Here is a 14,666-nt window from a genome sequence, read left to right on the forward strand (position 1 = left end):
GTATGCGTGGAAGGTGCGCATAGTGGGCGTGTGCGCACGCGGGGCGAACCAGTGGTAAAAATATATGAAACCACCTCTGTCTACATCGGTTCGCACTTCCGCACAAAATTCGTTTTCTTCTGGCACACATTGCTCTTAATAAATTTTGCAACGAACACCTTTTCCCAACTCAGTGTTTTTGACAGTGCTATATTTATGAATAGATGCTTGTTGTACTTTTTAAAAGTTTGGAGCATTGCTTCACAGAGTTTGGAAAGGTACACGGCCCTTGAAGGACAACTGTGTTTTCATTCCTGGAGTCTTTTGGGGCCCCGTGTTCAATAGAATAGAATAGAATAGAATAGAATAGAATAGAATAGAATAGAATAGAATAGAATAGAATAGAATAGAATAGAATAGAATAGAATAGAATAGAATAGAATAACAGAGTTGGAAGGGACCTTAGAGGTCTTCTATTATTATTATTATTATTATTATTATTATTATTATTATTATTATTAATCATATTTCTATGCCGCCCACTCTCCGAGGACTCTGGGCGGCTTACAACAATCGACAGTATACTAAATAGCATATTGCCCCCAACAATCTAGTCCAACCCACTCTTTAAGCAGGAAACCCTACATCACTTCAGACAAATGGTTATCCCACATCTTCTTAAAAACTTCCAGTGTTGGAGCATTCACAACTTTTGGAGGCAAATTGTTCCACTGATTCATTGTTCTAACTGCCAGGAAATTCCTCCTTTGTTCTAAGTTGCTTCTCTCCTTGATTAGTTTCCACTCATTGCTTCTTGTTCTACCCTCAGGTGCTTTGGAGAATAGCTTGACTCCCTCTTCTTTGTGGCAACCCCTGAGATATTGGAAGACTGCTATCATGTCATCCCTAGCCCTCATTTTCATCAAACTAGACATACCCAGTTCCTGCAACCGTTCTTCATGTTTTAGCCTCCAGTCCCCTAATCGTCTTTGTTGCTCTTCTCGGCACTCTTTCTAGAGTCTTAACATCCTTTTTTACATCATGGCGGCCAAAACTGAATGCAGTATTCCAAGTGTGGCCTTACCAAGGCATTATAGAGTGGTATTAGTACCTCACTTGATCTTGATTGTATCCCTCTGTTTATGTAGCCCAGAACTGTGTTGGCTTTTTGGGCAGCTGCTGCACACTGCTGGCTCATATCTAAATGGTTGTCCACTAATATTTTCTTTGAATAACTAGAAAGGTGAAGTAGACTAACTGCTTGCACAAAAGGGGTCATTTTGTTGCCTGTTCTTTTGGGGGATGCTGCTTGAACGGGGGGAAAAGCCAATTCTGAAAATAAAAAAGTGATTTTGAATTTTCTCCCATAGTTATCTTTGGAAGGGAGGAGTAAATTCAGGGGTGAAATGCTCCCGGTTCGGACCGGATCACCCAATTCAGTAGCGATGGTGGCGGATGGTTCGGAGAACTGATAGCAAAAATCCCTGCCCACCCACCCACCCCCACATGCCCAGCTGAGCCACGTGATCATCAGAGGATTTTTTTTTTAACTTTTAAAAGCATTTTTTGTACAACCTCTTCGGCTGAAAAATTGCTTTTAAAAGTTAAAAAAAAAAGCCTCTGAAGATCGTGCAGCTCATCTGGGATCGTCAGAGGCTTCTAAAAGCATTTGTTTCTGCAACCTCTTTGGCCAAAGAGGTTGTAGGGAAAAAAAATGCCTTTAAAAGCCTCTGACGATCGCAGCTGAGTTGCCTGATCGTCAGAGGCTTTTAAAAGCATTTTTTTTGCAACCTCTTAAAGTTGTAGAAAAAATGCTTTTAAAAGTAAAAAAAAAAAAGTTGGCCACGCCCACCCAATCACATTACCCCTCCCCCACCAAGCCACGCCCACAGAATTGGTAGTAACAAATTTTACATTTCACCACTGAGTAAATTCAACCAAGGATGGTTATAACAGAGATTACTGATAAACTGTATAAAAAAAGCAGGAGTCATTTTACATTTCCAAGCGCACTAAAATGAAACTGTAATTTAAAAAGAGCTTACTAATGCTTGTAAATCCCATCTTTTCATTAAGCCAGCAATCCAAGATGCTATCTTTCTTCAGTATGAAAGCAATCAGATTTACTAAAATCTGGCATTCTCTCATTGCTCTAGCAATAATAATAGGTAGGTTTCTTCGCATTAAATCTGAAATCTTATCAATTTAGGAAGGGGGAACCCCTTTCTCTGCCAAGGTTTATAATGGCTTTTTTGGAAGGAAGGAAGGAAGGAAGGAAGGAAGGAAGGAAGGAAGGAAGGGTAGAGGGGGTGGGTGAGAAGGAAGGAAGGAGGGAGGGAGGGAGGGAGGAAGGAAGGAAGGGGGAGAAGGGTAAAGCGGGTGGAAGAGAAGGAAGGAGGGAAGGAAGGAAGGGGTAAAGGGTAGTGGGGGTGGGTGAGAAGGAAGGAAGGAAGGAAGAATGGAAGGAAGGAAGGAAGGAAGGAAGGAAGGAAGGAAGGAAGGAAGGAAGGAAGGAAGGAAGGAAGGAAGTGTTGTGGCTCTGACCCCCGAGGCCGATTTATCGGAGGGAGAAGGCTCCGAACATGAAGGAGAGGAGTTGGCCAGGCCTCCCTCTCCAGGACCCTCCTCTCTGGCAATGCCTCAGGTGTCTCCCATAGGAGAAGAGATTGGCCAGGAGCCAGATATCTCCTCACAGTCCGACAGTGAAGGAGATAAGTCTTGGCTGGATCCACGCCAGCGTCGGAGAGACAAGCGCACGCAACAGAAAAGGAAGCCTGCCAGAGATTAAGCTGAGTCACTGGACCACACCCCACAGGGGATATAAGGGGGTGAGGTGGCCATTCAGACTCTGTGACGGACAAAACTAACTACTATTGAGTCACATTGCATCTTTGGAAACAACGTTATCTGCCTTGGATTTAATTAAGGACTGGACTTGACAATTCTTGAATTGTGTGTATCTTGTTTATGAGTAAAGTTCTTGGCAAACAGCTACTGGGTTGCTGCCAATCCTCTTATCGAAAGAATTTGTTGTCTGCCAGTTTATTTAACCCCCGGCTGTCTGTTTGTGTGCATGTGTGAGATGGGGACAGAACAGGAAGGAAGGAAGGAAGGAAGGAAGGAAGGAAGGAAGGAAGGAAGGAAGGAAGGGGTGAAAGGTAAAGGGGCTGGGAGAGAAGGAAGGAGGGAAGGAGGAAGGAAGGAAGGAAGGAAGGAAGGAAGGAAGGAAGGAAGGAAGGAAGGAAGGAAGGAAGGGGTGAAGGCAGTGGTGGGATTCAAGTAATTTAACAACCGGTTCTCTGCCCTAATGATTTCTTCCAACAACCAGTTTGTCAAACTGCTCAGAAAGTTAACAACCGATTCTCCCGAAGTGGTGCGAACTGTCTGAATCCCACCATTGGGTGAAGGGTAAAAGGGGTGGAAGAGAAGGAAGGAGGGAGGGAGGGAGGAAGTGGGTGAAGGGTAAAGGAGGGAAGGAGAGGGAGAGAAGGAAGGAAGGAAGGAAGGAAGGAAGGAAGGAAGGAAGGAAGGAAGGAAGGAAGGAAGGAAGGAAGGAAGGAAGGAAGGAAGGCATCAACAACCATGGAAAGATGAGCAGCCATTTGGAGGCTTTTGGGGGAAAAAGAAGTTAACTTTTTAGAACAAAGGTTTGCATATTTTATAATTTCCAAACAGAATTCTTTCTAGGGAGACAGCACACAGTTCTGGCAACACTTAAAAGACGAGTGAGACGGAATGTCTAAGCATTCTTCCTTGCTACTTGCTGTTGCAAAATCAGAAGTGGCAGCTTGTTTTCCAGGAGGTCTGAGTAGGCATCGGATGAAAAGTTGGATCGGATCATAAAGAGGGAAGAAAGATTATATGAATTTCAATGGCAAAAAATAATGGGACGGTATAGACCAGTGGTGAAATCCAAATTTTTTTACTACCGGTTCTGCCACACCCATCAAGCGTGGTTTGGTGGGCGTGGCAGGGGAAAGATACTGCAAAATCTCCATTCCCACCCCACTCTGGGGCCAGCCAGAGGTGATATTTGCCAGTTCTCCAAACCACTCAAAATTTCCGCTACCGGTTCTCCGAACTGCTCAAAATTTCTGCTACCAGTTCTCCAGAACCTGTCAGAAGCTGCTTGATTTCACCCCTGGTACAGACGGTATAGCTAGTGCTATATCCATAGTATTCTCAGGAATTTATTTATTTTATTTAGCGTATGGCTGGTCACACACAATATTAAAACACTTCATTTTTACAGGTTAAAACAATTAAAACAATTAAAATTCTCAGGAAACGTCTTCAACAGTTTCAAGTTCAAAAGCCCCAATGCTCTTTCCTAGTTTGGTTCTTTGAAATGCAACATTAATGACCATAGAGGGGGGAAATTAATGCCTCAATGATTCTGATCTTTGTACTTACAGATGCATCCCAACGTCTGAATGTCTTTTCTATGAATGCCTTCACTGCTACTCTACCAAAACCATATTTCCTGACTGCTGGTTCCTTTATATATTTCATACGGCATAACAGAATACAGCATTAATGCATAACGTTCACCAAAACAGCATCTACCACCGGCAAGACTAGCAAAAATGTTTAAAAACACGTCCAGCAAATGTTGGAAATGTAATCCTGAAGCATATGCGGTGGACGTCTTCAAAAGCAAAAAAATTCTGGACGAAAATACATAAGTGGTTAGAAAGAATGTTAAGACAACATATAGACAGGGGTGAGATTCATCCGGTTCAGGCAAACCGGATGCTAATTTTACATCTGGTTCACCGAACTGGTAGTTGCAAGAACTGACTGGCCCCGCCCATCCTGCCCCCCCCCCCCAGGAGTCTCCACGCAGCCCATTTTGGATGCCAGGTAAGTGCAGCAGTCTCACGGAGGCTCTTGGAGGGCAAAAAATGGGCCTCCTGGAAATTCCAGAAGTCCGGAAATGGGCCCATTTTCGGTCTCTGGAGGATCTCCATAGCCTTGGGGAGGCCATTTTCGCCATCCTGGAGGCTTGAGGAAAACCTCCGGAGCCTGGGGAGGGCATCCCACCCCTGCATATAGATTATAAACCAGAATTATTTTCGCTAGGGTATAATGCCAGAAAAATATGATAAAGGGAATGTATATTTGATATTACATATCTTGACAGCAGCAAGAATTGTAAATGCACAATACTGGAAAAATGAAGAAACACTCACAGAAGAAGATATAATTTAAAAAATACTAGACTGTGCAGAAATGGACAGATTAACACTGAGGATAAAAGAAAAGGAAGACACGGAGTATTATCAAACACGGGAGTTGTTTTATCAATGGCTGGATAGCAGAGTTAGAAATTAGGATTTTAAAAAGTTTATTATGTAAACAACTGACTCAGACAGTACGCTGTTCATTAAGTACTTACTTTATGTAAAAGAAAAATGTATAAATAAAATGAAAAAAAAAAACCACACCAGCATATAAAATACGTATCAAAATATAAAACGCCATGATGGTGTTTTGAATTATGAATTATTTTTAAAAATGTGCAATACGTAGGATGAATCAAAGTATGAATAAAATTAAATGATGTACGAGCAGTTACTAGAGTGGTTAAGCTTGTGGCTGGATATCTAGCTTGTTTAACCATTGGACAGCAGTGCCCTTGAGAAATATGTGTTTCTTGTACGGATCCAGGGAACCATCTGAGGGGCCATTCTTTTGCAACGTGAGGTAAAGTTTGTGGGACGTTCCCACAGTTACAGTTAGGATTATCAACCAGCCCCCATTTGTGTTTCCAATATGGGGAACCTGCTATTTATTTATTTATTTATTACATGTATTTATATGCCGCCATTCTCCTGAAGGACTCAGGGCGGCGAACACAAGTTAAGAAATAAGTACAATAAAATCATAATTTAATCCAAATAATTAATTAGTAGTAAATAATAAAGCCCGGAATCAGTCTCAGCCTATTTGTTTGAAAAGCCAAGTCTTCAAATCCCGACGGAAGGAGCTATGGTTGGTTGGGATCCAGTTGAGCTGATACAGTTCTATAGGGGTGTCAAAATGGCGGCCCGTGGACCAGAGGCGTAATGCGCAGGCTAATCCCACCCCAGCTCCGTGAAGGGGGAAAAAAACCGTCACGATAGGTCACGTGATGGCAACGTGACACCCCGAGTTTGACACCTGTGCTATAGAGGAATTATTGAGTCTGTCATTTGTACCTGTCTGGTTTGGCACAGCAACCAAACAGGACAGGTACAGACTACCAACGGATGGTTAGGACTTCAGAAAAAAAAACAATTGCAACCAGCCTGCCTTCCATTGAGGACCTGTATAATGACCGAAACAGAAAGAGGGCTGCGAAAATATTTACAGCACTGTCTTCGGCCTAAGAAATTTACTCATATAGTAGGCTGTATTGCTATTATCATTTTTCTCATCTTCTCATCCTTTCTACTATCTTCTCCTATTGGTATGTTATGGTTTATCACTTGTTTCAAGGCAGCAAACATATTTAACATACATCCTCCTCTTATATTACCCATAACAACAACCCTGTAAGATGAGTTGGGCTGAGAGACAGTGAATGACCCAAATTCACCCAGCTGGCTTTCATGGCCAAGGCGGGACTAGAACTCCCAGTCTCCTGGTGATTGGCCCAAATTCACCCAGCTGGCTTTCATGGCTAAGGCAGGACTAGAATTCCCAGTCTCTTGGTGATTGGCCCAAATTCACCCAGCTGGCTTTCGTGGCTAAGGCAGGACTAGAATTCCCAGTCTCCTGGTGATTGGCCCAAATTCACCCCGCTGGCTTTCGTGGCTAAGGCGGGACTAGAATTCCCAGTCTCCTGGTGATTGGCCCAAATTCACCCAGCTGGCTTTCGTGGCTAAGGCGGGACTAAAACTCCCAGTCTCTTGGTGATTGGCCCAAATTCACCCAGCTGGCTTTCATGGCTAAGGCGGGACTAAAACTCCCAGTCTCCTGGTGATTGGCCCAAATTCACCCAGCTGGCTTTCGTGGCTAAGGCGGGACTAAAACTCCCAGTCTCTTGGTGATTGGCCCAAATTCACCCAGCTGGCTTTCGTGGCTAAGGCAGGACTAGAACTCCCAGTCTCCTGGTGATTGGCCCAAATTCACCCAGCTGGCTTTCATGGCTAAGGCGGGACTAGAACTCCCAGTCTCCTGGTGATTGGCCCAAATTCACCCAGCTGGCTTTCATGGCTAAGGCGGGACTAGAACTCCCAGTCTCCTGGTGATTGGCCAAAATTTACCTAGCTGGCTTTCATAGCTAAGGTGGGAGTAGAGCTCACAGCCTCCTGTCTTCTAGCCTGGTGCTGTAACCACTAGACCAAACGGGCTCTCTTATTTGTTTTTAGCCCGCCTTTATTATTTTTACAAATAACTCAAGGAGGCAAACTTTCTCTTCCCTTCTCTCATCTCCATCACACATATGCAGACACACACACACACACATACACACACACACACACACCGACCTTTTGGTGTGATATTAGGAATGATCAATGCGCCCATTTATGGCAGAAATTTCTTTCTGCATCTCGAGACCTACAGTATTTCACTGCTCATGCACATAATAACGGTACTTTGAACTTCCTGGTCATAATTCCAAGCTTCATTAAACAGAGTGTTTGTCACCTAAAATCCCTCTAAATGTCATTTTCCTCTCCATCAGGGAGAACTGACAATCCTGAGAAAAGGATATAAATAACAAAAAATAACACTTCGGCTGTTCTATCAAATATTGACCATTTGCCTGAGCCTGCATGCTAGAAGTTATTTGTTTAGCAAAGGAAGATCCTGAGATGCAAATGCGTCTCCTTCTCCTTCTCCATCTCCATCTTCTACTCCATCTCCATCTTCTTCTCCTTCTCTTTCTCCTTCTCTTTCTCCTTCTTTGTCTCCTTCTCCATTTCCAGCTCCAGCTCCAGCTCCTTCTCCATCTCTGTCTCCATCTCCGTCTCCATCTCCGTCTCCTTCTCTGTCTCCTTCTCTTTCTTTTTCTCCTTCTCCATCTCCTTCTTCAACTCCATCTCCATCTCCATCTCCGTCTCCATCTCCGTCTCTTTCTCTGTCTCCATCTCCATCTCCATCTCCTTCTCCTTGTCCCTCTCTGTCTCCTTCTCTTTCTCCTTCTCTTTCTCCTTCTTTCTCCTTCTCCATTTCCGTCTCCATCTCCGTCTCCTTCTCTGTCTCCTTCTCTTTCTTTTTCTCCTTCGCCATCTCCTTCTTCATCTCCATCTCCGTCTCCATCTCTGTCTCTTTCTCTGTCTCCATCTCCTTCTCCATCTCCTTCTTCAACTCCATCTCCATCTCCATCTCCATCTCCATCTCCATCTCCGTCTCCATCTCCGTCTCTTTCTCTGTCTCCATCTCCATCTCCATCTCCTTCTCCTTGTCCCTCTCTGTCTCCTTCTCTTTCTCCTTCTCTTTCTCCTTCTTTCTCCTTCTCCATCTCCGTCTCCTTCTCCGTCTCCATCTCCATCTCCATCTCCTTCTCTTTCCTTCTTTTTCAAGCTACCGTATCTGATGGGCAATCTGACACTTTAAGTTGCCTGGAATTCATTTTCAGCTTCCAAGAGAGACAAACATTGATGGAACTGATCAGGTCATCCGCAGAGAACGATGATCATTCATCATTCATCACCGGTGATCACCATTGGGTTCTCATTATTTCTTCTCCAGGATGTCCTTGCTGACCAAAACACCACAGTTCACCTGCATGTGTTTTTGTTTTTGTTTTTGTTTTTGTTTTTGTTTTGTCAGCTAGTAACATCCAAATTGCTATCTGGAATTTGGGATACTTTCAAGAGCTTCTCTGCCACTTTTAACAGGCAGGATGTTAACTCTGCTAAAGCATTGCTCCAACTGGCAAGAGTGACAAAAGACGGCTGCTGGCAGCCCAAAAACGTATGACATTTTTAGAGAGCAAAGGATAAACACATACACAGAACCATAAAAATGGAATTACCCTATGCTCTGTGCAGATTTCCAATTTGTATTCGGTTGGTTGGCTACAGGAATCGTATCTTGGTTTCCATTTAGGAGCTCAGAACACTTCATGCACGGCTCCCTTGTTCTCGTTAACGGTGAGAACAATCAGCCAGTGGGATGGTTTGCTTTCAGAGGCTTTTGAGCGTTCCATCACTGGAGGCTTTCAAGAAGAGACTGGACAGCTATTTGTCTGAAACGGTATAGGGTGTCCTGCTTGAGTAGAGGGGGGGGGGGGTTGGACTATGTTGTGGCCAGTGGTGAAATGTAAAATTTGTTACTACCAGTTCTGTGGGTGTGGCTTGGGGGGGTGTAATATGACTGAGTGGGCGTGGCCAACTTTTTTTTTTTTTACTTTTAAAACCATTTTTTCTACAACCTCTTCGGCTGAAGAGGTTGTAAAAAAATGCTTTTAAAGCCTCTGACGATCCCAGCTGACTTGCCTGATCAGCAGAGGCTTTCTTTTTTTTTTTTTAAGCCTCTGACAATCCCAGCTGACTTGCCTGATCGGCAGAAGCTTTTTTTTTAAAGCCTCTGACGATCCCAGCTAACTTGCCTGATCGGCAGAGGCTTTCTTTTTTTTTTTTAAAGCCTCTGACGATCCCAGCTGACTTGCCTGATCGGCAGAAGCTTTTTTTATTTTAAAGCCTCTGACGATCCCAGCTGAGTTGCTTGATCGGTAGAGGCTTTTTTTCCTTTTAAAAACATTTTTTTCTATAACCTCGGCCAAAGAGGTTATAGAAAAAATGCTTTGAAAAGCCTCTGATGATCCCAGCTGAGCTGCGCGATCATCAGAGGCTTTTTTTTTAACTTTTAAAAGCATTTTTTTCGGCCAAAGAGGTTGTAGAAAAAATGCATTTAAATTTTTTTTAAAAAAAAAGCCTCTGATGATTGCGCGGCTCAGCTGGGCAATGGGGGGGGCAGGGATTTTTGCTACCAGTTCTCTGAACCACCCGCCTCCATCGCTACCGGATCGGGCGATCCAGTCCGAACTAGGAGCATTTCACCCCTGGTTGTGGCCTGTCTGCCACCGGTCCCTCCAGCAACCAAATCAGATGAGGATGAGGCGTGGGAGTCAAGGTCAGCATCAAAGCAACCTGAGACCTCTGAGGGGGAAGAGAGAATGGAACTGTCAGAGAGAGAGACAGAGGCGGAGTCTGGGACGTCCGTCAGCCCTCAGATGGAGAGTCAACAGCCCCCAGATCTGGAGGTGGCTGATGAGGAAGAGGAGGAACAGCTGGGTCCAGTGCCGGATGTGTGGATGCGCAGAAGGCAGAGGAGAGGAGAGCAGTGGAAATCTGTGGGCCGATCCTTGGGACTGGATCCTAGCCCCACCCTAGCGCTGGGGATAAAAGGCAGGGGGCAGAGATGAAAAGATGTGGCAGACAACTATTCATCTTCCTGCCAGACGGACTTGTTAGCCTGCGATGAAAGAGAAACTTTTTGCCGGGGCTGCTGGAGCTCCTAATAAAGGAATCATTCATTTAACTACAGAGTGTTTGTTGTGTTCAGGGAGCTGGGTCAGAACAGACTAGAAGACCTCCAAGGTCCCTTCCAACTCTGTTGTTCTATATTCTATTCGTTTTTCTCCTGCCCAACAACCACCAGTATAAAGTAGGTTGAGTTATCTCCAAACCGCCGGTCCTACTGTTGAGCATTCAGTCACAGTCTGGCTTCATATAACTGAGACTATTTTTATCTGAAGAAGTCACTTCCTATACAGGGGTGCAGCCGCCAGTAAAGATAACAGCCACAATCATGTAATCAAAGTCCTGTGATTTTTGCACATGTCATAATGCATAGAAGGGGCAGAGCGTTGGCTGTGTTGTGGTCCGCCCGCAACCTGCGGAGCTGGCAACAGAGTCGGACAGTGATGAGACTGAGGAAGAACATGGGCCAGTCCTGGAGGCTGGGGAAGGCCCGGGTGAGGGCTCTGTGTCAGAGGCAGAGATGGGGCCAGGGCCATCGGGGAGTGATGTGTGGACTTCGGAGCCTCCAGAGGCTGACAGTAGAGAGGCAGAGGAACAGGAGGAGTCTGTTCCTAGTGCATGTATGAGAAGAGCTGCCAGAAGGCAGGAGCAGCTACAGCAAAGAGGACAACGGCTCTTGGGCTCTTCGTTGGAAAACAACATTGATAGACTTGTTCTTGTCTTGCTGCACTTATCTCTGATCAGCGTCCTCTGCTTCTGAACTTTTGCCAAGAGAAGCCTTTGGCAGTTTGCCTAATTATTCCAAGGTTGGTGATCAGACTGAAGAATTTGTGTTATGAAGAGTTTGTTTTGATTTAGTTTGGACTACGCTGAGAATGAGCTAATTCTCAGCTGTTCTAATAAAGTCTGTTTGTTTTGGAACTGTTTGCTTCGACTACTACCTATTTGGGTAGCTGCCATCTTGACTTTTTTTTTTTTACTCCCTTCATGTAGACAGTCCTGTTCCTTTGGGTCGATGGTCATACCTTCAACACAAGATGAATTAAAACCCAACACATAACTCAAGACAGCCTGGGTTCAAACGCCATGGGATTGGGTGAGTTCCCATCCTTGCTCCAGCTCCTAACAACCTAGCAGTTTGAAAGCATGCAAAAGTAAGTAGATAAATAGGTATCATTTCGATGGGAAAGTAACAGCACTCCGTGATGTCATGCTGGCCACATGACCCCAGAAATGTCTTCAGGACAGCTCTGGCCCAATGGCCTTGAAATGGAGATGAGCACCACCCCCTATAATCAGCAACGACTAGCGGGGTAAAATTCGTAGGGACTCTTTTACTTTTACATAACTCAAGGCAGAATGAGTCCCAATTACCTGAGGACCCGCTAAACCAGCGGTGTCAAACTCGTGGCCCACTGGCCGGATGCGTCACGCCACTGGCCACGCCCACCCCCATTTTAGCGAAGGGCAAAAAAGTCATGATATGTCACGTGATGACAATGTGACGCAGTGAGTTTGACACCCCTGCTCTAAACATTTTTTTTTTTATTTAGACCTATAATTATGGCCTTCAAATCCGGGCTGCAAACGTCTGTTGGTTGTTATCTTTATTTATTTATTTCAACTCATTCTGGACTCCTAGTGCCAGCATGGATCAATCCATACCAAGGATCTTGGCAACATTTTCAGAAATGTTTTGCCCTTGGCTTCTTCCCATGTCTGAGAAAGGGACCAGCTGGCTTTGGACATAAGTGAGGTCTAGAACTCACCCTCTCCCAGTTCCTACTCTGATGCCTTTATCCACTACACCAAACTGTCACCCTCTGTTATCTATGTTCACCTGGATTTTTTTCAGCTAAATTAAAGCAGAACTACCAAATCAATGTTAATGAGCACCGACTGATTCTTAGAGGACAGCTACCTATCACGTCTAAAGATCTCCATATGAGAACAGTTCATTGCCAAGGGCGATATCTATTGCTTGTAAGCCTGGCAATCTATCGAATTCTGGATACCTTGCTGATATACCAAATGTTAGACGCTCTCTGTACCATTAGGACTCCCACTCAGGAGCCACGTACAGAAATAGGTCCTGTTTATTTGTTTTTATTTTTTTAATCAACCATCTCCAGGTCATATAAAAATATGTGAATAAAAAAAGAATTAAAAACAAGGCAGCTCCTGGTTCGGTCTGGTTCTTGCGAACCGGTAGTAATGGCGGTGGGAGGCTCCGCCCACCCACCCAGACATCATCATGAACGATCTGCGCATGTACAGAAGCTTCTGCGTGCGCTCCCGTTGCGAACCAGTAACAGAGATAAGTAGAACCCACCCCTGGAATAAGTGTGTGTGTGTGTGTGTGTGTGTGTGTGTGTGTGTGTGTGTGTGTGTATTCCATGTATACAGTATGCTACATATATATCTCTGCATATGTGTATAAACATACACACACATAACTATCTATATATCTACATCTACATCTACATCTATCTATCTATCTATCTATCTATCTATCTATCTATCTATCTCTATCTATCTCTATCTATCTATCTCTATCTATCTATCTATATCTATATCTATCTATCTATCTATCTATCTATCTATCTATCTATCTATCTACAGTGTATATCAAGAGTGGGGAGAGAGGGGGGGTAATCCTTGGCTTACAACAGTTCATTTAAATCCGTTCAAAGTTACAATGGCACTGAGAAAAGTGACATGACCATTTGCCTCTTACAACCATCAAAATTCAAATGCTTGGCAATTGGTTCATATTTATGACGGTTGCATTATCTATATATTCGGGGTCATGGGATCACCTTTTGCAAAGTCAATGGGAAAGCCAGATTCACTTAACAACCGTGTTACTAACTTAACAACTGCAATGATTCACTTAACCACTGTGGCAAGTAAAGTCACAAAACGGAACAAAGCTCGCTTAACAAATGTCTCACTTAGTAACAGAAATGTGGGGTTCAATTGTGGTCATACGTCGAGGACTACCTGTAACCCAGAAGGGAGAGGGTGCATTCCAGAGGAGTAAGAGGCAACTCAGCCCAGATACCATGTGTGAGAGAAAGCATATTGTAGCTGTAGATCAGGGCTGTCAAACTCTCGGCCCGTGGGCCGGATGCGTCATGCACTGGCCATGCCCACACCCGGTTTAACAAAGCGGGGGGAGTCCTGATACGTCACATGGTGCCGCCCTGACGATATGAGCTTGACACCCCTGGTGTAGATAGTTGAGTTTTCAGTCTGGCAAGATTCTGTCTAAAGGTGCAAAACAATGAAGAACTCGGCTTGGAAGAATCGCCACATGTCATTCTTGGTTTGGGGCCTGACCTCCCTATTCTTCTCTAATTAAAATTTTGGAAAATAATCTCTCTAAGATCCTTTCGACCGCTTTGAAGTTCCAAAACTTCAGTTCACTCGTACACTTTCACAACTATAAGATTTAGACACGTTCATAACTACAAGACTTATATAATCGTGGCAGGGGTGAAATGTAAAATTTGTTACTACCGGTTCTGTGGGCGTGGCTTGGTGGGGGGTAATGTGACTGGGTGGGCGTGGCCATTTTTTTTTTTTAACTTTTCAAAGCATTTTTTGTAATGCTTTGAAAAGCCTCTGCCGATCAGGAAACTCAGCTGGGATCGTCAGAGAGGCTTTTTTAAAAATACCTCTCTGCCGATCAGGAAACTCAGCTGGGATCGTCAGAGACTTTTCAAAGCATTTTTTTTTACCAGCCAAGAGGTTGCAGAAAAAAATGCTTTGAAAAGCCTCTGACGATCCCAGCTGAGCCGCGTGATCATCAAAGGCTTTTTTTTTTTTTACTTTTAAAAGCATTTTTTCGTCGGAAGAGGTTGTAGAAAAAATGCTTTTAAAAGTTTTTTTTTAAAAAGCCTCTGTTGATCCTACGGCTCAGCTGGGCATGGTGGTGGAGGGAGGGCCCAGGGATTTTTGCTACCGGTTCTCCGAACCACCCGCCATCATCGCTACCAGATCGGGCAATCCGGTCCGAACTGGGAGCATTTCACCCCTGAATCGTGGACAGATTGGGAGATTGGTCCGAGATATCTAATATCAAAGGCAGGTTTTTCACATCTCCTCACATTATTTCAAGGGACAACGCCGTTCACCGCATTCAAGCAGCCAGCTGTCAATGGTACAGTGATTGGGAGCAGAGAAATCCTGCATGTGTGAATTGTTCTGAGTTGTTCGCCTGAATTGTTCGCTTCCCTTTTTTTTTTTTTTTTTTTGCGTTAACAA

General features: G+C 44.3%; 1 protein-coding gene across 1 annotated transcript; it reads right to left on the bottom strand.

Annotated features, from left to right (window-relative positions):
• Positions 1-7,752: 7,752 nt before the first annotated feature.
• LOC139320733 (putative uncharacterized protein DDB_G0271982) lies at positions 7,753-8,361 on the bottom strand. The gene has a single exon (XM_070949169.1). It carries the CDS (start codon positions 8,359-8,361, stop codon positions 7,753-7,755), a length of 609 nt encoding a protein of 202 aa, XP_070805270.1.
• Positions 8,362-14,666: the final 6,305 nt, after the last annotated feature.

The sequence above is a fragment of the Pituophis catenifer genome, unplaced genomic scaffold (assembly GCF_029215685.1).
Source record: "Pituophis catenifer annectens isolate HBS135680 unplaced genomic scaffold, rPitCat1.0.hap2 SCAF_8, whole genome shotgun sequence".
Lineage (NCBI taxonomy): Eukaryota > Metazoa > Chordata > Lepidosauria > Squamata > Colubridae > Pituophis > Pituophis catenifer.